At 39.0% G+C, this 23,395-nt stretch overlaps 2 protein-coding genes across 2 annotated transcripts; both read right to left on the minus strand.

The window, feature by feature from the left end:
- Positions 1-237: 237 nt before the first annotated feature.
- Positions 238-3,910, minus strand: LOC308399808 (uncharacterized protein). The gene is made up of 14 exons (XM_080887239.1): positions 3,783-3,910; positions 3,578-3,627; positions 3,401-3,478; positions 3,017-3,182; positions 2,803-2,922; positions 2,680-2,727; positions 2,508-2,591; positions 2,333-2,398; positions 1,225-1,284; positions 1,082-1,132; positions 949-993; positions 800-864; positions 619-723; positions 238-499 (listed from the first exon to the last, which is right to left on the minus strand). The coding sequence occupies exons 5-14, from the start codon at positions 2,812-2,814 to the stop codon at positions 421-423; spliced, it is 615 nt and encodes a 204-aa protein (XP_080743365.1). The 5' UTR covers positions 2,815-2,922; positions 3,017-3,182; positions 3,401-3,478; positions 3,578-3,627; positions 3,783-3,910; the 3' UTR covers positions 238-420.
- Positions 3,911-17,480: 13,570 nt separating this feature from the next.
- Positions 17,481-19,073, minus strand: LOC308408508 (type-2 ice-structuring protein-like; the record flags this gene model as incomplete). The annotated part of the gene is made up of 5 exons (XM_080900821.1): positions 18,998-19,073; positions 18,315-18,451; positions 18,106-18,225; positions 17,693-17,798; positions 17,481-17,554 (listed from the first exon to the last, which is right to left on the minus strand). Exons 1-5 carry the CDS (start codon positions 19,056-19,058, stop codon positions 17,481-17,483), a joined length of 498 nt encoding a protein of 165 aa, XP_080756947.1. The 5' UTR covers positions 19,059-19,073.
- Between the last annotated feature and the right edge of the window lie 4,322 nt (positions 19,074-23,395).

Genomic DNA, 23,395 nt, shown 5'->3' on the forward strand with positions numbered 1-23,395 from the left:
AATATCAACAATAAGCTTTTTATTTTGAAATTACAAGTTTAAAAAAAATGCTGTTACATTTACATTTAATGCTGTTACACTGTAATCCTTTATTATAAGTATGGACATAGAATCAAGTGAACAACATTTTGAAATAAGTTTAATTGGAATTTTGTACTATGCAAAAACAAAACAAAAAACAACAACAACGACATATTAAACAAACACAGCCAGTGCATTCATTTGTCCATTACATGTCAAACATAGCACTGACCCTTAGTCCCTGCTCATCAGCACATGCTTTCAAAAAGAGCTCCATGTCCTCTGCAAACTGAAAAACAAAGAGGAACAAGTCCCTTGCTCCAGTGTCTTCTTCCTCTGACATGTCTCTTAAGACCCTCTGCTGGTCCCCTTGATTTAAGGACAGATATTTTGGCATTGTTACGTGTCCACGGAAAAGTGCCTTATTTTGGACAACCCACTGCACAGCAGGACGCAGATCTTCAACAACTGCTGGCTCCTGTGTCAGGCAAATGGGGACAAAAACATAGTTATTTCTCTGTTGCAGAACAGTTTTTTAACAGTTATTCAAATGTCACTAAACAAGTAATTACACTACTGTTTAAAGTGAATACTGACCTGACTTCCTGGAACTTGCGCTTTTTCAGTCTGAAAATGGGCACGTGTTGTCCTTCAAGCACAGCTTTGGCTTCCTCTCTCCAGTGTGCAAATAGCTTGCCAGAGCTTAACAGAAAATGTTGATATTGTTAAGGTGTGTAAACTTTGACACAACATAGAACAGAAGTCAAAATATAAATACCTCCTGAGATCAAAGTTCTCCATCAACAGCAAGCACCACCATTTACGCAAGTAGGGCATGTCTGACTGTAAAATATTAATATGAAACATATTTAACAACTTTCAAAAGATTCAAGACTCCATTGCTGTGAAAGTAAATAGAATACTTACAATAGTATAGTCAAATGAAGCATCCAGTGCCACGTACAGAGCAGACTATTTGGAAGAAAAAATAAAAATGTCATCTTTTTAGAAGCTTAAATTAGCTTCTGTATGAATCTCAAGAAGAGAAGAGAAAAATTACCATCAGCATGAAGATCCCACAGTCAACTCCATAGTCTTGGCTTGGAAAACCCTGTATTACATTGAAAATAAAGGCTCGTTAATAAAATCCCTTAAAAGAAGACTAATTCATATCATTCACCATACACTTAAACTAGCACATACCTTCAAGTCAAAGCTCTTTTTTTCTGACCACTGATCTGAATGATCTTCACTGCAAGATACCTTTTTTTTAAAAAGACAGTTACATTCACAAGTTAACAGATGTCATGATGATCGGTGTGAAATGTTTATTGCTAATAGCACCAACTGTAACTACAGGCCTTAGGAACACGACCTCAACAAAACAGCATAACAAAATGAAAAAGTACAGTCACATGCTCACAGTTGGTCAAAATAAAGCATTTACAGCTTTAAGTTAAGGTTGGCATATTTTATAAACTAATTTTTAATGGTGTTTTATGTTAAACTAGAACATTGGAAGACCCTATTTATGTCTGAAAGTCATCTAAAGACAGCATCACTGACTTGATCATAATGTGAAGATGAGAAATAGAATAAAATGCTGAAGCATCATGCTGATATATCCATCCATCCATTCGCTTCCGCTTATCCTTTTCAGGGTCGCGGAGGGCACTGGAGCCTATCCCAGCTGTCATAGGGCGACAGACTGGACAGGTCGCCAGTCTGTCGCAGGGCCAACACACAGAGACAGACAACCATTCACACTCACATTCATTCACACAGTTACACCTAGTGGCAATTTGGATTATCCAATTAACGTATCCCCACAAGCTGCATGTCTTTGGACGGTGGGAGGAAGCCGGAGTACCCGGAGGGAACCCACGCAAACACGGGGAGAACATGTAAACTCCACACAGAAACTTGTTGATATAGTTTATAAAAAAAGCATGTGAGTGTACTGTATGTGTGAACACTCAAGATCAGCAGAACATGATCTGGGATGCACTTAACAGGTTCCTGAAAACTCCGGGACAAACCAAAAATGCTTATAAAAATGTGACCTCAAAAGTGAAACATATTGTTGGCCACCAAATCCTGCCTTGGTGTATAATGGGTCAAGAAAGAGGATTTCTCTTTTAGGTGGCTTCAGTACCTAAAAGACAGTTAGCCATGACTTCAAACCTGAAAACAATGTCATTGCAAGCGATCACAATCAAAGACTTTTGAAACTGCATCATAAAAGCTTGAATACATCTCAGACACATAGCAAAATTCTAACAGTTTGTATGTGTCAAAAAACAAGACTTACACACAACTGGAAATGACCAGGTGTCCAGAGAGGGAGAACTATGATGTGCATCCTCTGAGCATCAGTCTGAAACAGAATTGTATTTTTAAGTATCCTGTATATAAACTTGCACCAAAGTTATAAAAAAAAATCATTTTGATTACTTGCTTGTTTCTTTAAAGGACGGTACACTTACAGGAAAGGACTGCAATGGATCACAGCCATAGGGTGCAAGCCAAGTCCGGGTGACATACAGATTTTCTATGTAAATGCTTATCCCCTAGAATGTAAAAAAAAAAACAAAAAACATTTAAAACAACAACTCTTTAAATTAAAGCTTGACAATCATCATATACAACATACAGTACCTTTGACTGAACAATTTTAGTGATAAGCTCAAAACAGCCATTTCCAATCTGAAACAGAAAAAATCATGAAAAAAATGAATGTACACTTTATTATTTCATATTCATAGAAAAAATAATACTTACAGTCGATTCCATTTGTTTGTTTAAACCCAGTGTCCAAAAATCTGCCCGCGTGAGGCATCCAGAAGACGTTTCAACAATCAGCTCATCTTTGGGTCTGCTGATGTCCAGAACATAGTTGAGCTAAAAAAAACAGAGAGGTGTCATAGACTGTGGATGACAAAATCAGATAAGCACTAAAAGTTGCACTTTGCGACATCTGAAAACTTTAACATACAAGCTGTTGTTGGCCAGGGTGCGGTACAAAACACCACAATGAACGGCTGGCCAAAATGTTCTCAGGCTTTGTCAGAGCTTCGCACGGTGGTCCACACAGGTCAGGAAAAGTTGCATCTGTTGAGACCTTCTATTGGCTTTCTTGTTGTCAACTCTTTCCTGAGGTTCTATAGGGATTTTAACAGGTTTCAGACAAAACACTACATAGAATGCATACTAAATGCATACAAATGCAAGAAAAATAAGCACTATCTATAGAAGGAAATTCATTTGAAACAGCATGTAACAAATTCGTTTATGAGCCATCAACTACAACAAGATAATGAATGCAAGATTATTATTTCACCTATATATGACAATCACTATTCAAAATAAGAACTTTTACCAGTGTCACCAGACATTGAAGGTGCTGGGTTCAACACCGTTTCAGTGATTTCTCTGGGTTTATTGCACACCTGTGGGGCTAGGTACACAAAGAAAAGAATATACACACAGAGATAGGAACAAATCTAACATGTAAACAATGGTAGCGTTCTGGTCATGAGACAATACATGTACTTACCTACGACAGCTTGACAATGCCGACAATGAGATATTGATCTGTGTGTTTCTCTGCCATGGAGCACGATGAAAAAACATTAAAATAAGAAGGAATGTTGTTGTAACGCAAAAAAAGTGGCAACATGATCATTGTAAGAAAACTAGACGATTCCTAGAATTATGAAATCACTAACGGCAAATTTATTTAAGAAAGACTCTGTCCCAACCTTTGCGATCAACTTGCAAGACTTCCACGGTATCCATGCGTGTTTACGGCTACTGTGGAGGTCACGTGTTTCCGGTTACTGTGGAGGTCACGTGTTTCCGGTTACTGTGGAGGTCACGTGTTTCCGGTTAGTGTGGAGGTCACGTGTATCCGGTTACTGTGGAGCTCCACAGTGGCTGCAGCCAGACCCTTCTCGGGAGGGGGTGAGTGTGTGATTCGTCTATGCTACGATTTAGCACAGGAAGGGAGGGGGTGAGTGAGTCAGTGATTCATTCAACTCGTTTGAGCTGTGAGCCAGGAGGGAGGGGGTGAGTGAGTCCTGAGTGAATCGCTTACGCTACGATTCAGCACAGCAAGGGAGGGAGTGAGTAACTCAAATGTGCTGTTAGCATGTTAGCAGAGCGATGCTACTGTGAACCGAGGAGCTATTGTCTTGATGTGGGCTTCTACTCAGGGTTTTTTCTTCCAGTTCAGAGCAGAAATGTTTTTGTTAAGAAACTGGCTGTTGTTTTTTCCCCACAATTTTAATTATAAGCTAGATATATTTCTACTAATGGAATTAGTTTGATAACAGCAACAGGGATGAGTCAGTGAGTCAGTTGCGCTTGTGAACCATGATTCACGAGTCAGTAAAGTGATTCTCGAGTATTGAATGATTCGTTCACAAATCGAACATCACTAGTACACACACAAAAAAGAGAAAAGTTTCAGGAAATTTGCCCATGGAGCAACATGCTCCAAGACTCACTTATCCACCACATCTACTCAGAGAGAGAGAGAGAGAGAGAGAGAGAGAGAGAGCTCAGGCCTTGACTGAAGCAGTTATGGTTAAAAATGCTGAGTTAGAGATGAAACCTTAACTCTTATAAAACTATGTCTAAACTTAAGTTTTTTTGTTTTGTTTTGCTTTGCTTTGTTTTGGGGGTTTTTTAAAAATATTTTTATTAGAATTTTTTTCCATAGTAACAGACAATGACAAAAGAAAAAGTACACAAGAACCAGAACAGAACTTAGCTCAGGCAATACAAGGTTCTGAGGCACATACAAGGCAGTTGAGGTAAACCACCACCAGGAATCAAAACAAATCAAGAAGACCAATATTCAGGCAAATTAATTCAGTTTGGAAAGCCCCGCAACAAGGAGGATGAAAGTACAGGTCCAACGTATTTCAGATATGGGTCCCAGGTTCTGTGGAAAGAGTCCAAGGTGGAGTTGAGCATACAAGTTATATATTCATTGGGAATACAGTCCATAACAATGATATGCCAGGATTTCTTCGTTGGGATTGCTGGCCTGCCTCAGAGGCGCACGATATTCTTCCTGGCCGCAAAAGATAACAGCTGGAACAGTCTCTTGTGTTTGCCTTTGATAACCAGATTTTCCATTACTCCCAGTATAAGACAGAGAGGGTCCAGAGGAACAACAGAGTTGAAAATAACTGAAAGCACCTTTCCAACATCAGACCAGACATATTGAATTTTCACACATGACCAAAAACAATGCATAAAATCACCCTCCTCCACATTACACTTCCAGCATAAAGGGGAGGAGTTTACATCTATTTTACTTTTTAAAGAGGGTGTGATGTATTCCCGATGAACAATTTTTAACTGAATTGATTTAGCCCGATTACAGACAGATATCTTAGAAGCACAGGCCCAAATCTCCTGCCAGTCTGGAACATTTATTGAGCAGCCTATAGGTTTCTTTCCCAGGCCTGTTTAGCAGCCAGGAAGCGAGGGGCTGAGCTAGAGTTAAGAACCTTATAAAAGGAACTGATGGATTTTCCAGAATGCAGGGAGGACAAAGCATCCTCCACTGCGGACCTAGTAGGGTCCAACAATAGGGTGGTGTCATTAATTATAAAGTGCCTCAGTTGCAGGTATCTAAAAAATTCCAAATTTGAAGGCCAAAACATTGTTGAAGCTGCTGAAAGGAAAGAAGGGTCCGGCCTCTAAACAGATCACCCAAGTTAACCAGCCCCAAATTAGACCAGACCACAAAACCCCGGTCCAGACATCCAGGCAAGAAATAAGGGCCATTCATAACAGGAGCCAGGGAGGATGTCAAATGGGCCCGACCCTCCAAAGCACGGACAGACCTCCTGGCCTTGACAGAGCATAGGATAATAAGATTGTTGGAGAGTTTTTTGACTTGACTGATCTCTTTAACAAATTAAACAGGGGACATTTGGACTGAGAGGATTCAATATCAAGCCAGATCGGGGTAGAGTCGCATCTGAGCCAGTCTGCGATCACTGTAAGATGAATAGCAAGTTGGTAAAGTCGCAGATTGGGTAAATCAACACCTCCAACTCGACTGGATATCTGGAGTGTGGCCATTTTAAGTCTGGGCCTTGGTAATCTCCTCTTTAACACGAATACCAGAAATTAAAACATCCTGTCTTACAGCCTGGGCTAGTGGTTCTTAAGTTTTGAAACATGTTTTGAAAACTATTACTTCTTCCCAAGGCTGCTCGCTAATTTATGATAAATGAGCCATGGTAAATGATTCTCACTTGGTGGCGCTTTGTATGGCTCATGTGTGTAGCCTGTTCTAAATAAAAACCTTTACATAACAACTTCTTTTATAGTGTGATCTTCACATAGTTTAAAGCAAAATTCACAGTATTAACTAATTCTGTCTTTGAGGATTCTAGCTTAGCCTAGCTATTAGCTTAGCTCTTAGTCACTTACAGCATGGCTTCTTCACCTGGCACCCCCACAATTTACATATATATAGTGATTAATTTTGGGGTAGCATGTTTTTAGGGTTTGAAAGGCACAGATATTGTTTTAAGAAAATATGTCTGATCTGTTGTGAAACTCTGGACACATATGGGATCACTTAAGGTTTTCCCTTAGGCAGCAGTTGTCCTTTATCTCTCTGAAACATTCTTTGGGTACTTTCCCAGCTGGGAATTTACTCAGGGCCTTCGTGATATGATGTTCTGCTTCCCTGGCCTCTGGCTGCTAAAAGGTTAGAGATGAAAACATAACTTTTCTGAAACAATATCAGAACTTCAGTTTTTAAAACATGTTTTGAAAGCTGATACTTCTTCAGACTAATCAAGACTGTCTTGTAACTGGCCTTGTGCTGGCCCATGTGTGAACCACCACTGGCAAACCTGATCTGGGCCGCCAAAGAGCCGTCATTTTTAGTGGTATGTGGGCCATGTGTAAGCACATTGTGTGGGCCAGGTCGGGGCCATACCAATTTTGCTATGTGGGAATGTATGTAATGTATATGCCAGATATGCCAGATATACATTATATCTGGATTTCACCATTATGGCTACGTTTAGGACCCTTTTGGCTAACTGTAGACACTCTTCTCAGTGCGAGAGAAACAGTCCTGCAGTTGATGTTGACGTTGGGCCTTGTTGTGTATATGCATAAGAGAGGAGCAGAGGAAGTGGTCAGACTGGCCTAAATGTGGGGGTTACCTGAATCTTTATGTTTGTATAAACATGATCCAAAGTTTTTTTCCTTTCTGGTCGCACGTGTTACATATTGTACATATTGGTAGTGTTAGTTTAATTAGTGTTAGCCTCCATAATTAGCAAGACTGTTAGCTCCCTCCATAGAAAAAAAGGTTGTGGTGTAACAGGAAAGTACTCTAGGTCCAGTCAGCAGTGTGTGTGTGTCATCATTCTTTTTCCAGACCAGCATATAAATGCACAACCCCCCCCATCGTCTCCTTGCTCCACAGGTGTGTTGGATCTTATTGAAATGCAGCTCTCTCAGACATAGAAATTTGCATGAATGAGTAGTTCAAACTTGTTCTTTTTTTTGATCAGGGATTGTGTATTGCTGAGAAACACTCCTAGACTGTGTCTGGCTGGTACTTTTGAGCAGCATCCCTGCTTCTGCTTCCTCTATCCTCCATCTTTCCCATCTGTGAGTAACAATAACAACCCACGTATCACCCACTGGTCGCGTTAGTTCCTTTGGTATGTTAAAGGAGCAGCAAGACTCTTCAAATCTTGTCAGTTTCATGTTGTAGCCGATGTGCAGTAACTCCTGGCCCCTTTATGTGAGATTAGCAACAATTTTAAGCAAACTTTTATTCACTTAGTTATTAGGGGGTAATGTGCTTAGAATTTTGAAGTGAAAAAATAAATGTAATCCATTTTGGAGGAAGCTATAACATATTATGATGTGGAAAAAGTGAAACGAGAACAAGTGAATACTTTTCAGATGCATCCAAAAAAAAACGGAGTCACGGGATTGAAAATGAACAACAGCCTTCACAAGAAAGCCTTCAACAGTCCCACGTTTAAAATTTTGCACACTTCTTTCTTTACATCATTATTATTTCAGAAAAGTTCAGGAATATCATTCAGTGAATGGGGAATAATTTTAGCATACATCTTGGTGTATACAGTCACGTGACCCTCTCTGAAGCTATGTGTATCTGTTTGTCCTTGGCTCCTGGAAACAGAAAAAACAAAAGACTTGGCACATATCCTCGCCCCTCATTTTTATGTGTCACTCTCAAGGTTGTACTTTCACTTTCATTTTGACTGCACAGAGGCCCGGTACAACCTCTCTGATTGCTTTGAGATGTCATTTCACTGACAGTTTCTTTTGTTTGCTTGGTAATTAAACTTGATTTTATTTATTTTACTCTAAAGAAATTTTAAAGAAAAATGGTCATATATTTAAGGAAACCTATTAAAGATTATAAATGTCAGCTAAACCATCTGTAAGGTCAAGTAAAATAATAATAATAATAATAATAATAATATTACTTCCATCAATTCAGTTTACAACATGGTGTATTATACATGTTAATAAAAAACACAGAGATCCTGAAAATTGTTTTCTGAAGTGGTCATTTGTTGACACAGCTGACACTGCTCTCTTCATTTCCCAGACATCGAAGATCATCGTGTACATCTAAACCTTTGATATGTTCATCATTACAGATGAGGTGCACTTTGGTGCCAGTGTCCTGTCTTAATGATCACTGCATTGCTGACTTCTGTCCAATAACAGCCCTGTTTTGATGACTTGTAGTAGCAAAATTTTCATAGTTGTCACAGGAACCTATGATTCAAACTTGCACTTGTTTTGCTGTTCCCTCCCAGGACTCAATGTCCCCACTCAGTTTTTCCTTTTACTGTCAATCATTGCTTGTTTTTAAGCACTATAACAACCTGTTTTTGTTTAAGCACTAAAATTTGGCAGATTGGGGGAATTTCCACTGCTGCTGTCACTTTCAGAACACTAGGATTTTCTACACTTTGAGTTTCAGTTCCAAAAGAAAAACAAAAAGAAAATCTGTATCCGTTTAGCTAGTTTGTAGATGTGTGTCATAGCAGCATCTGCCTGTATTTAGCAAATGATTAAAAAACTTTCAAATGTTTCCCTCAAACAATCAGCTGCTGCTGGTATGGATAAAGACAAATTACTTCACCACATTTTATTAATTAATTATTTTTCCCTTGGAAAGCTAATTCAGTGCAGGTGTGTGTTATTGTATTAGATTGTTGTTGACAAATCAAAAGCAAACCAGGAGTTAGGGAGTGTTCTTGCATAGGAGACTGGAGGAGCTTAAAGCATTTATGTTTTCCAAAGGTAAGTTTAACTCTATGGTTCCAATGTCTGACTGAACTAAAAGCTGCTGTGGTGCATTATGGGTAATGTGGCACCAACAACTGAAACAGGAGGATGACTGTTTTGATTTATGGTTTTACTCAATAAGTGTACTCACAAGTCATCAGACAAAAGCTTAATCAAACCTAACATCATCATCATTATCACCTCTCACTCCCAGCCAGCTCTGAAATGATTCTCCTTTTTGTGGGGTTGTCACACGTCAGCATTAATTCTCCTTGGACACATGGATAAGGCACTGTCGTCCCTCAGGCCTTTTAGAATCCAGTACTCAAATCTGATGTAGACTCTTTTACATATTTTTCTTTAATTAAGATACAACAGAAACAACACTGTGATGTTGATGGTGTTGCTGCACTCCCCGCTGTCAGATTCACAGCAGTACACTCCACTGTCGGATGGGTAATATAATATATAATAATGGATTGGATTTATATAGCGCTTTTCAAGGCACCCAAGCACTTTACAATGCCACTATTCATTCACACACACTGGTGGAGGCAAGCTACGGTTGTAGCCACAGCTGCCCTGGGGCAGACTGACAGAAGCAAGGCTGCCATATCGTGCCATCGGCCCCTCTGGCCAATACCAGTAGGTGGTAGGGTAAAGTGTCTTGCCTAAGGACACAACGACCAGGACAGAGAGCCCGGGGATCGAACCGGCGACCTTCCGGTTACAGATGGGCTTCCCAACCTCCTGATGATGCAGGATGACTCATGTAATTGGCCCCAGGTCTCACATTAAGCAGAAGAGCATGTGGAGGTGTTTCTCTTCACTGTCCAGCTGCTGAAGCTGCCTGGCACCGCACAGCTCAGATTTATGGTTTCATAATAAAAGAAGACTGACCTGCTGGGATGATGCTCAGAGTAGCAGCGTCAGGTTCAAAAACATCAGGCTGACACATCATTTAACATGCAGTATAGGCAACACTTGGAGATTAATAACATGAATAAACATTAATAACACTTCTACTGCGATTGTACTGATTAAAACCAGCTGAGCTAGAAGAGAGGAGAGACTCACAAAACATTAAAATGACAGTCAGAATACATTTTCAATTAGATCAGCGGATGTGAAGAGATTTGAGCTACAACAACTGATAACTGAAATAACTGATGCTGGATTAAGATATACTTCATTCTGCTATATGTAGTCTGTCATAGTTCGTTTAGCTGTATTCTTGAAGGGTCAAACAGACCTCCACCATCAACATTACAGTGAAGTACTAGGATGAAACCCAGAGACCCACTGTAAAACCTGATGGTACAGTGGTCCCTCTCAGGCCACATGTGGCTAGAGTGTGTAGACAGTTCCTGGATAAAGGCATTGATGTCATCGGCGAGCCATGTTTCTCAGATCTGAATCCAACCAAGAACCTCTGGGCCGCTATGTACAGGTAAGCTGACATTTCCAAATAGTTCCAGAGAGGGTCAGGAGGCTCAGAAGTGCCCTGATCCAGATCTTGGAGGAAACCATCTACCTATATCAGGAGCATGCCCAGATGTTGTCAAGACTACATGCAGGCACGTGGGGAACACACGCACTACTGAACCGCATTATGACATGTGTTTGATCCTCGCAACTTTGATTTTTCGTGTGATTTTGAATCCAGCCCTCAAAAGGTTCATGATTTTAGTTTCCACTGATTATCATTATATCATTTTGTTATTAATACTAGTCCAGGATCGATAATTTTAATTAAATTGTTTGAAGTTAAGGCAAGGGTATCGAACTCCAGGCCTCGAGGGCCGGTCTCCTGCAGGTTTTAGATCTCACCCTGGGTCAACACACCTGAATCAAATGATTAGTTCATTACCAGGTTTCTGGAGAACTTCAAGACATGTTGAGGAGATCATTTAGCCATTTAAATCAGCTGTGTTGGATCAAGATCACATCTAAAACCTGCAGGACACTGGCCCTCGAGGCCTGGAGTTTGACACCTGTGAGTTAAAGGTTGCAAGAGAAGATTGCTTACTTGTTTGTAGCAATTCCCAGGGAGCGTTATCCAGGTGAGCTATCAACAAATGGAGGGCTTTCAGATAGTGATGTGACGTTCTGTATCGAGGCTTCGAAGCTTGTGTCGAGTAATGGAGGGGGCGTTTCCGCGATGCGCGTATCGAGGCTTGCTTCATTTATGGGAGGAGCTGAAAATGATGACGTCCGAAGCCTCGCTGCCCGGCTGTACCACGTGACTGGTTCATGAAGTGGTTCGAACTTTGCCGCGAGATATGACAGCGATATAAACCCCTCAGACTTCATTCAAAATGTGGGTGTTTGATGGAGAGTTGCGGTTAGTGAGAGTTTGGAGACAGTTTGAAGGTTTATGAGAGTGAGGAGAGAAAGTCAGGAGAGAATGGAGCCAGCTAAGAAGAGGAGGATGTCCTCCCCTGTGTGGGAACATTTTGATCTTATTCCTCCCAACAAGGTATGTAAATTTCTACAGAAGATGTATTCTCATAATACTGATGGTGCAATACAATTTATGTTAAGCGGCTTTACTTTTGTACAAGGTGAAGTGTTTGCTATGTGCCAGGGAGCTGGGATATAACAACAACACCTCATCGATGCTCAGGCACTACAGAGCTTTGCATGAGAATAAGGGGAACACCGATTGTGGAGCAAGACCAGGTGAGCCATCAAATGCAATGATAATATAGCATGCAGTAATGTTACTAAATGATATAACAATATTATACAGCTGTTATAAGTTACGTGTGTGATATTTATATTTGTGCTTTGTCTTTATTGTCTTTCCTCAGAAGAACAATCTCAAATAGATGAAGACCTGGTTAGCATGGTGATTGAGGACTCCCAGCCATTTAGCATTGTGGAGGACAAAGGATTCAAATATTTGTTAAATCATTAAATCCTAGCTATGTTCTCCCCACTAAAGGTCATAAAAGCAGTGAAAATTTAGTTTTTACTGAATAAAATGTGAACAGGCAGGACTGACGCCTCAGTGTGTAGCTGTCCATACCTCAACGTTACAAAAGCACAACTACTGTCCACACCCCAACCACACCTCACCTCACAGTAAATGATCATTTCCATTTTAAGCATTTCGAAATAATCATTTTCCATACTGCCAGCATAAATATACAAAGTATACTGCCATCAATACAATATACATGTTTTACACACTCCTTTTATAGTTGACATTTACAGGCTGTGTGCAAAAGGCCACACTCTTCAAATTCATGCCAACTAATATTTTTACGTCCAGTAGGTGTCCTACTAGAGCAAATGAAGCTTCAAGAAGCTTTGCGCTGGGATGAACCAATTGGATGAAAAGCTTCAGTGCTTCATGAAGCTTCATCTGCCCATCACTACTATTAGACCACGTGTTTCTAGCAGGTTCCTTTACCGAGTCCAGAGGGAAATGGAGTCCAGGAGGGGCAGCTTCTCTAACATTTGATTGGTTGCCATGCAAAGTAAGTCAAGACAGGTCGATCCTAGATAATCGATTGCTTGTGTGGACTTGGGGCAGCCAGGTATCCCAGAATGCATTTCAAACCACAGGCAGCAATGGTTTTAAAATACCCCGTTTTTCTGTCACCAGCTACACTTTTAATACTGTTTTAGCCGCAAATGTAGTGTCGTATTCTTCACATGTCTGGTCAGGTTGTCAACATGTTTACAAATTGCTCAGATGCATTCAGAGATGTCACTAGCTCCGCTAACAGTCAGCTGACAGAGTGTACCAAGTGTACCGAGCTCACAGCCCCGGTGTTCCAGCTTAACTGTGAGCTCGGTACAGGAAATAAAAACCCAATAAATATAACCTCAGTAAATGAAGACAGTGTACTGCGGGGGTTATTTCAGCTGTGTACCGGGGCCTGCGCTTTGTCGGCGGTAATAACAGCTCGACTGTTTGCGAGGCGAGCGAGTCTATCCCACGTTTGATCCGAAATCATCGAAGCACTTTTGCAAAGAGGCGATATCTTGACAAACCAACCAGATATCTGAAGATTAAACCACTACATTCTCGGCTAAAAAATATTAAAATGGTATTTGGTGACACACAAACAGGGTTTTTCAAAGTTCAGTTCTGTTAGTTTCAACATGCCGGTTGTTGTGTGCTAGAAACAATGGCCACCAGGCCAAAGCAATGGATTTGACTCGATCAGCGTTAACCCCGCCCCCTGAGTTTGATGGGTGAGGTTGACAGATAAAATTATTTCATGGTGGGACCTGAAGGAGTCAATAGTGCCAAAATGAATTAATTAAATACAGCATTAAATAATTGTTTAAATTTGTCAATAATTAATTACTTAAATGTGTCAATAATATTTATTTAATTAATTAATTCCCATTTTAAATAATTATTTACAATTTTAATTAATTATTGCCACATTTAATTAATTATTTAATGCTGTATTTAATTAATTCATTATGTCAGTCCTGGCGTTCCATATAACAACAGCTCCAATTTGATTTATTTTTAAACTCTTGTGATCAGTATGAGCAAATTGTGTGAGTTTCCATACCAAAAAAATGGTATCAGAGACACTGAGTTTTAGCATGGTATACTGCAGACGTCCCTTGGGTTGTTTATGATTTTATGCATAATTTTGCGAACTGCATTCCCTGTGTGGTAACAAAAACAACATTGTTTATAGGTGTAAGCAAAATATTCAGATATGCTACCAAAAAATCACTAACAAAAGAAATGGAGCACATTGTTAGGATCTTGTGGCTGTAATAGCATCCATAACTGAAGGTTTTTCATTCATTTATTTTCACAGGTCTAGATGATCACATCTGTATTTTTTCATTTAAATGAGTTGGACTTGCAAACTTTGTAGTTGTTTGTGGAAATTGCAAGGGAATAATTGAACATTACATTAACAGTCACACACATTACAAAAGAAGCTGTCCACTGCCTTGCATATACACAGACTGTGCACAGTATTTCAGATCTGAAAAACCCTTGCAGGTCCATTTAAGAGATCAGGGGGTCACGAAAAGGAGTATGCAATTGACTTGCTGGCTTTAATGTAAAAAGCCTGTTGTGTAACTTTAATGAGGCAGCTAGACTAAAGCAATATATTGCTTATCAAGGTAAACATCTGACTGATAAGGAAATTGGTACTTGTCCTTTTTTTTTTTTATTGATATTTTAGATGGACAGAACATTAACAAATATACAACTAGAATAATCATACTGTCAGTTCTCTGTCTGTTTTTTAACAACAACCAACAAATAAGGACTAACAATAACTAAGACAAACAGACAAAAAAACAAACAAACAAACGAAACAAACGAAACAAAAAAAAAAAAACAAAAACATAACCTTGACCACTGATGACATTAGACAATTTCTTCCCTCTACTGACTTTAAAAAAAAGGAAAAAAAAGAAAAAGAAAAAGACAACAGCAAAAATACCAACGACACATGAACCCCCCCCCCCCCCAAAAGAACATTTATCACAATATCTAGGAGACATTGTCGATGTACAACAAAAAAGGACCCCAGACCTGCTCAAAAATATCTTCTCTCCCCTTCATTCTGTACATAACCCGTTCATATGATGCCATCTTAGACATTTGTTCAGTCCATTCCCTGAGAGAACGGGGGCTGGATGACTTCCAGTGCCTAAGTATTATCCTGCATCCTGTTATGAAAGCCAGACGCATCCACAGTCTCTGTTTTTTTGAAAGGATATTATTGTCAGGTAACAGGCCCAGGACACATACAGCTGGAGATTTAGAAAGATTGAGTTTAAAAATATCATTCAGCAAGTTAATGATCCCATCCCACAAATAATCATTTTTCCCACATGTGTACAACATATGAACTAGAGTCCCGGCTTCCTCCTGGCATTTCCAATGCATCATTATCCACAAGCTTCAGCCTGACTAGTTTACTGGGAGTCCAGTAATTTCTGTGAAGCAATTTGTACTGGATAAGTTGAGACTGTGTTTCAGGTGAGCAAACATACCATGATGAAACCAGTGTCTTCCAACTGTCCTCTAAAATCTGGATACCCAGATCCTTCTCCCAACACTGCCTCAGTCCCCCCAAATTGGGAGAGTGCGCCTCTCTGAAGATCCCATAAAATTTGGATGATCCTATTAATGCCAGGGGCTGCAAACATCTTCTGAATACTAGATGGAGGGTCTGGATTATTATTCAAAATGGTTTTAATACAGTGTCTTATTTGAAAAAACCTCCAAATTTCCCTTGGATCCAGATTAAATTCTCGTCTGATTTCTGCAAACGGTTTCATACCAGTCTGCCCAAATAAATCCCCCACCTGATTGATACCTGTCCTAGCCCAAGCCTCCCACCAGACCGGTTTCTTATCAATTAATATTTTCTTATTATACCAGATAGAGGCTCTAGCGGTAAGATAAGGGCTAATGTTGGTATATTGGTGAGCTCTAAACCAGGTCTCTTGCATGAAAGCCAATACTGGATCTTTAAACGGTACTGGTCTTCCCTTCTGAGTAAGGAAAGCCTCTAAAGACGAAGGAGCCACAAGATTTTCCTCAATCACAACCCATGATGGCTTCTCCGTAAAGGAATTATGTATCTTAACTAACTGAGAGAGGGAGAAAGCATAATGATACCAGACCATCTTGGACAATGCCAACCCACCACTCTCTTTAGCAGCATATAATTTGGACCGATTAAAAGATGGCTTTTTGCCTGCCCACACAAAACCCTCCACACTTGTATTATAAAGCTTTAGCAAATTATGTGGGACTGCTATCGGTAACATGTGAAGAAAGTACTGAAGTTTAGGGGCAATAATCATCTTCACCAAATTAATTCTGCCCAAAAGGGACAGATTTATTTTAACCCAATTCTGCAACAGCGGCCGAATATTTTGAATCACTGGGAAGATGTTTACTTGCATTATGTTGTCTAAACCAGGGGTCAGTTTAATCCCTAAGTAAGTCAAACCCTCGGGCATCCACTTGAAATGCCATGAGCTCCTCACAACTGGCGGACACAATTTAGAAATGGGCATAACTTCCGACTTAGACCAATTTATGGTGTAGCCAGAGATTGCAGAAAAGGAATCAATAATTGAGGAAATTGCAGGAAGTTACTTGTCCTTTTAATCGTCCTTTTTCATATAAACACCCGTGTTTCTGTTTTAATCCTCAAATTAAGGAAGTGTGCTCAGATTGCCAGTTTTTCTTTTAAAGGTTACTGGGTGAATGTCCAAAAGATTTCTCCGTGGCAACCACAGTAAGAGCTGGCTGACTTAAGCTGGTGAAAAGTGATTCAGTTATTTATAATCGTATTTACCAAAGGAGATACTGGGTCATCTTTTATGAAAGGAAAAAGATCACTCTGTCCCATAATTCATGGCAACACACCAACCCCACTGTTCAAGAATATGATGGAGCTCATGCAGATGTGTGTTTTTAATTTGATTCCATAACAACAGGCTCTTAAACAAACAGCACAACATTACACTGCTGTAACAATATATGCTCCATATCCAGGTGTTAATATCCATAAAGAAGATAATTTGCATAAACATTCTGAACCAAGATTATAATTATATTAATTACATTATATAAGGTGTTCAGTTTGCATTGAAACAAGCGGAAAGTGTCAAAATGTCCACAAGGTGGAGACAGACAGTAACACACTGCTGATGAGGACATTTGTGAGACTATTTTTCCACCAAGCATTTGTAATCACATAGCTGAATTCGAGATTAAGGATATTGTTTATTAATTTAAATAAATATAACATACACTGAATATCAAAATAAAAGCTGATAGTTTAAATCCACTGAAAAGTAATAATATAAATTTATGTTGCATGTTAGTTTTTGCAATATTACTCATATTGAAATAACTATATACAAAAATATACTAATTTTACATATTTGAGTTTACTTACATCTTATCATTTATCTTAACATATCATTTTATGTTATGTTAAGATAAATGTCATAAGGACATCAATGCAGCAAATGTTCTTTGCTCACAAGAAGAGTAGCTGATGCTGCAGGAAGCTTAAGTTAATGTTGCAAAAACAAAGAGCAAACACCATCATGCATCAGTGTGTGTTTTATGGGAGCTTCATGCTTTGAGTGTCAGTCCAACACTGTCAGGTGAAGATATTCTTGGCGCAGACAGATGGCAGACGATATCCACACCATGCATCAAGCCAGCAATTTGAATCTGCAAGATTCAAGAGCAGAAATCATTCAAATGTTACTCAAATGAAAAACCTAAAGAACCAGCCTTTATGGCTTGTATATTTGATCACTTCAACCAGTCATACACATTAAGCACTCGTTGATAACTGTTCTAAATTACCTCGAGAACTCATCTGCAGACAGTTCTCATAGTAACCATTACTGGGCTCTCCCCAGCACCATTTTGAAAAGAAGAAACTGGTCCCATCATTCCACCACCAAGTACCCTTGTAGAAGAAAAAAATTAGTAGTTCAGACAGGCCTGTGCTTTATCCTAACCAGTGTTGGGCAAGTTACTTTGAAAAAGTAATTAATTATAGTTAAGTTTTCAAGTAATTAATTACTTTTACAATCTTGTTACTCAGTTACTAGCTCATCTACTTTTTTGAAGAAGTAACTACTAACTATAATTAATTACTTTTTCAAAGTAACTTGCCCAACACTGGTTATCATTAATGCCTGATCTTTTAGCTTCTCTCCCCTGCCTCAGGTTTCACTGCAGGTGGGAATTAACATTTTCTTTTGACAATATACCTTGAGTCCTTTGCTTCCTCCAATCCAAACTGGCGTGTTGCCAAACAGCTGCATGATCCTTTGGTGCTCCCAGTAAGTGTGCACTGATGCAAGGTTTGCCCCCAAGCCCCAGCAGTGTCTCTTCAATGAAGAGGGACAAAGCAGAGGTTTTTTAAAACAATGAGTGGTTCAATCAGGTGTTAAAGATGATAAAAGTAAAATAAAATTACCTTAGCAGAATCCCAACTCATGGGTGTTTGATTGTAGGTAAAGCAGCGACTACCGACTTGAGTCCAACCGTAAGGACACCGGGCTTGATTCCAACCATCAGGACAATAAATGCACCTCTTGACCAGGTGACTCTTGGCTGTGGACAAATGAACAGTTGTACATGTGTCTCTGGTTAATATCTTATTTTGTATTACTTTTAATTATTATATATCCAATAACTGACAAGTCATACAAGTAACATTGGACATATAAACAATAATTAAAGGTTTGGTGGTGTTCAGGTGCAGTTATGTGTATGAAGTACAGGGCGTTGTCTTTCCTTCACATTTATAGATTGGTATAGATATATGATATATGTTACTTTAAGCTTTGTATTTCAGGAAAGAAGGTCAATTAAAAGTGGAAGCCAATCATTTAGGTATTGAGTATAACAGTATAACAGCCAGAAACCTCAAGGTTTGTAAGGGTTTTTTTTCTGTTAAGCGTGACATAAGTTATTGAAAATCTGGAAAATGCAAAAAACCTGTGGGCATCAATCAATTTTCTTTAACTCTCATAAATAAGATTACATTAATTAAATTAATACATTTTACTATTAATTTGTATGTTTAATTACACTCATATATATATATATATATATATATATATATATATATAATGGAAATTATACTGCCATACTCACCACCAGCAGTGGTTACAGCCATCATTGCACAGAGAAGAGCACACAGAGTCAGCAGCTTCATGGTGATGTTAGTGTCTCTGTGGAAAACAGAAAAAAAAAAGTTACTATCGTAAAAACATGTATAGAACATATTAAGACCAGCGCTTATATACAGTTTAATTTTACGCATTTATATAACCTGTAACTATCAATAAAACAGCAGTGACGTGCTTGTTGTTTTTCATACTCTTCTTGAATGAATAGTGTGTTAAGGACAAGCTTTGTTCAGGTGAAAATACACTGAAACCAGTGTTATTAACAGCATTTGATAGTCTACTATTATATAAAAAATTACATCATTGTGACTCTTTGGACCTGTACTTGTCATAAAAGAAACAAAGTGACTACATTTACTTCAATATGGGAGTGTTTTCAGAACCATCTTCTAGAAAAACCTGAGTGAAACATCTCAACAGACTTCAGTGTCACACACTGATTTTCTTTCATCGATCCTCCATAAAACCATCAGGCTGGATCATAAGAGGTGGAAATGTTTCCATTGTGAAGGAAATGCAGATCAGTAAACAGTTCATACTGCTAGCTTTCACTCTCCAGCAATGCAGTTGTATGTGGTGACACTTTTAGCAGACTGGTGCGAAAACAGCTCAACATATCTGCATTTCCTGCATACTCTGACTGGAACAGGGCATTATGGAAACCAGCAGCATATTTAAGGGTTTCTGCAAAATGATAAAATGGCCATTGTAGGAGAGCAGAGAATGACTCATCCTTTTCTGTCCATTCCTCCTCTTCAAGTCAAAGAAAAAGTGAGAAAGAGTGTCTATCAGGGCGATATTCTGAAACATGATGTACACCACAGCACATATAGCAGACACGCCCAGCAGATTGGAAGAATCAATCAGAGTTATAGAAACACTGTTGAAAACACCAGCATTACATTTAAAACTGTAAAATCTGTCAAGCCGCTGCTGACAGTTTCACCTGGAGACTCCAGTTTGAAATTACAGTTAGCAGTGTTTGCAGGCTTGTTTTAAGCAGTTACTCAGTCACACTCCCAGACTTAATCATCCACCATGTCCACTCAGAAAGGGAGACAGAGAGAGAGAGAGGGCTTTCACTGAAAAGTATACTTAAAGAAAAGATAACAAACCATTTCTTCAAATCAAAGAAGCAATAATTCCCCCAAAATATTTCTCAAAATATTCCAGAAAATTCATCCTAAAATAAAATTGATAATCAATGTTTGTAACATTATTTTAATGCCACAATCATTTTCTGTTTTACTCTGATGTAAATAACCAAAATAGCTTATCCAACTCTTATTTTGACTGTACCTGAAGCCAGGAAGGAAAGAATGAAGCAACTCTCCAAATAAATGGAACGGCCTCTTCAAACACAGAGTGGAAATTGCTGCGGCCCAGGAAGCAGTGGGACACAGTTTCTCTCTGAGTGCCTGAGTTTTAAACTGTGACCTGCATTTACGTCATCAATGTCAACAGAAAGAGCCGTGGATTCATCAAAATTTAAATACAGATTCCAGCAATGATGCCACTTTTATAACTAAAGGAAATGTAACAAAACAACTCTCTCTTTCAGTCAACAGCATCATCCTCATTACTGTCTGTTTCCTGTCCATGTGTTTTTCATATTGACTCTAAAACAGAATCTAGAATCTAAAAGTAACTTAATGTCTGTGTGCAGCTTACTTCTCCGGTGGGCTGCTTCATTTCTGATGAACAGTGGAAAAGTGGACTAAGCCAAACACAGCCAAACTAAACTCCACTGAGCAGCTCAGAATAGGAGCCAGCTTTATGGCATAGTGGTGAGTCAACTGCTCCTGACCTTAACTGGTAGCAGTTACTGAGAAAGTTACTGGAATTGGTCATAGTCCAGGAAACAATGGAACACAGTTTCTCCCCAAGTGCTTTAGGTTCGAGCATGCACATTTATAAAAACAACTTAAGTGTTTTTTTGGGGGGAGGTTTGTTGTTTGTTTGTTTTGTTATTAAATGTGACCTGCAATTACTTCATCAATGCCAAACTGAATGAGCTGTAAATTAAGTGGAAAATAAAGTACAGATTCCAAACTTTACTTGGAGATAAATTATCTGAATTTCAGGAGCGGGACCACGCCTCCAAACACACCCCTCCCAGTTCTTATCTATATATGACCCCCCAGTTCTACAAGCTGTTCATTTTTGTTTTTGTGAGGATGCGGAGAAAAAATACAGAGGAAAAACCCAACAATCATATGGCCCCTATGAGCAAGCACTTTGGTGACAGTGGGAAGGAAAAACTCCCTTTTAACAGGAAGAAACCTCCGGCAGAACCAGGCTCAGGGAGGGGCGGAGCCATCTGCTGCGACCGGTTGGGGTGAGAGAAGGAAAACAGGATAAAGACATGCTGTGGAAGAGAGACAGAAATTAATAACAGGTATGATTCAATGCAGAGAGGTCTATTAACACATAGTGAGTGAGAAAGGTGACTGAGAAGGAAAAAACACTCAATGCATCATGGGAATCCCCAAGCAGCCTATGCCTATTGCAGCATAACTAAGGGAGGATTCAGGGTCACCTGTATGTATTATTGTAGGTCAGCTGCGCAAAGCTGGGCATGGACCAACAATAGTAACCAGCCCACCTCAAGAACTGATGTACCTCTTTCCTTATCTTGGCAGGATACAATGGCTGCTGTTTTGCTCATCTGCAGGTGCATGTGCCTGCCTCCCAAATGGTACCCCAGATACTGTGGTGCACAATGCTGTTGCAATGCAGCAACATCTGCATTATTCTATTCTATTAATGAGGTAATCACAGGTCACATTAAATTGAAAAAAAAAAAGAAGAAGATATTTTTATAAATCTGTGCTCCAACCTTAGGCACTCAGGGAATGTTCCACTGTTTCCTGGACTATGGCCACTGTTTCCTGGACTATGGCCACTGTTTCCTAGACTATGGCCACTGTTTCCTGGATTATGGCCATTTCCAGATTTTTTATTCTTGTTTTCAGATACAGTTTTTAAAAAAGGGAAAAAAAAGAAAAACTTATCTTTCAGTTAGTGCTCACATGAAGAGAGAAACATTTTGTGGAGGATTATTGTTTCTTGATTTATAGAAATGTTTTGCTGGCTTTTGTTTACATAACTGCTTCAGAAAATGGCTGATCTCTCTCTCTCTCTGAGTGGACATGGTGGGTGGGTGGATCTGGGGATGCAGAATGACTCCATCACAGTTGTGGTCAGGTTGTCTGGGGTGTGGAGAATTTTTTTCGGTAACTGCTACCAGTTAAGGTCAGAAGCAGTTGACTCACCATGAGGTCACGGTTTCCTTCCACATATAGCTTTGCAAAAATTTCATAAAAAGAATTTGCAGCAACAAAAAACTGTTTCTGTGATGCTTAGAGCTCAAATTGCACTGCTGGAAACAGTTTATTTTGATGCATATGCTGTTTTTTTGCAAATTTGTATTATAGGATTTATTTTTGTTTTTCCTGCAGTATGTAGAAATTGATGTAACTCAAAAATAAACCTATGAAGTCACTCAAAATAAATATCCTGTGGTTGGAAACTATTTTGTGCAACTTTTTTATATTTACAGTTTTGAGGGATAAGCCTCTTAATTTTCTCTAACTAGAAATATATGTAAAAAACAAAAAGCCAAAAATGTTTTTTAATTTTTTGTAGTTTATTGCTTTTTTGCAATTTATGTAGTAATTATGCACTTAATGCATACATATTATTAAAATCTGGGCTATAACGATTGTATTGATGTATAGCAACTTGAAATGCTTATGCTTCTTCCTGCTCCTTTTTGAACATGAAAGTAGTTGTGGTTGCTCGTTTTCCTTTTGTTTTGCTTTGTTCATTTGTCTCTTTTAATTCTATGTTGTTGTACTTTTTCAACATGTTCAAAATAAAGATTCAATCAATCAATCAATCAATCAATCAATCAAATGCTCCCAAAAATGACACTACAGCATGTAAAAATATAAAGATAAGCTCTGGCGGACTTGGTTCTATGGTAGGTCTTAAAGGGTTAATGCCAATCGAAAGAGCAGTAAATTCACTGTAAAATAAAATACAGGTTCCACCAGGGATGCTGCTTTTTTAACTAAGGAACATTTCACCACGAAACTCCAGTCAGAAATTTTGATCAGCAGCATTATCCTTAGTACTGTGTGTTTCATGGACAAAATGTAGTTTCTTAAGCTCCGCCAGACTAATAATAGAGGCTCATTTTGAAACAACGGTTACTCCAAAAAACGTTTTTCATTCAGTGTGTCCCATTTTTGGCAGTAAGAGAGGGTTTCACTGCTGCTCAGGGACATCAGTACATCACACTTTAAAACCAGAGTCTTCCTCAGTACCTTCATGCTGATTTATCCATGTCTATTATGCT

Source organism: Rhamphochromis sp. 'chilingali' (genome assembly GCF_963969265.1).
Source record: "Rhamphochromis sp. 'chilingali' genome assembly, chromosome: 1".
NCBI classification, from domain to species: Eukaryota; Metazoa; Chordata; class Actinopteri; order Cichliformes; family Cichlidae; genus Rhamphochromis; species Rhamphochromis sp. 'chilingali'.

Bases quoted from the DNA above. Each gene is read 5' to 3' on its own strand.
- LOC308399808 (XM_080887239.1), bottom strand. The intron at 2,592-2,679 runs GTACTGTATGTT...TTTACATTCTAG, and splicing joins CTAAAATTGTTCAGTCAAAG to GGGATAAGCATTTACATAGA. The intron at 994-1,081 runs GTAATTTTTCTC...TCTTCCAAATAG, and splicing joins GTGGGATCTTCATGCTGATG to TCTGCTCTGTACGTGGCACT.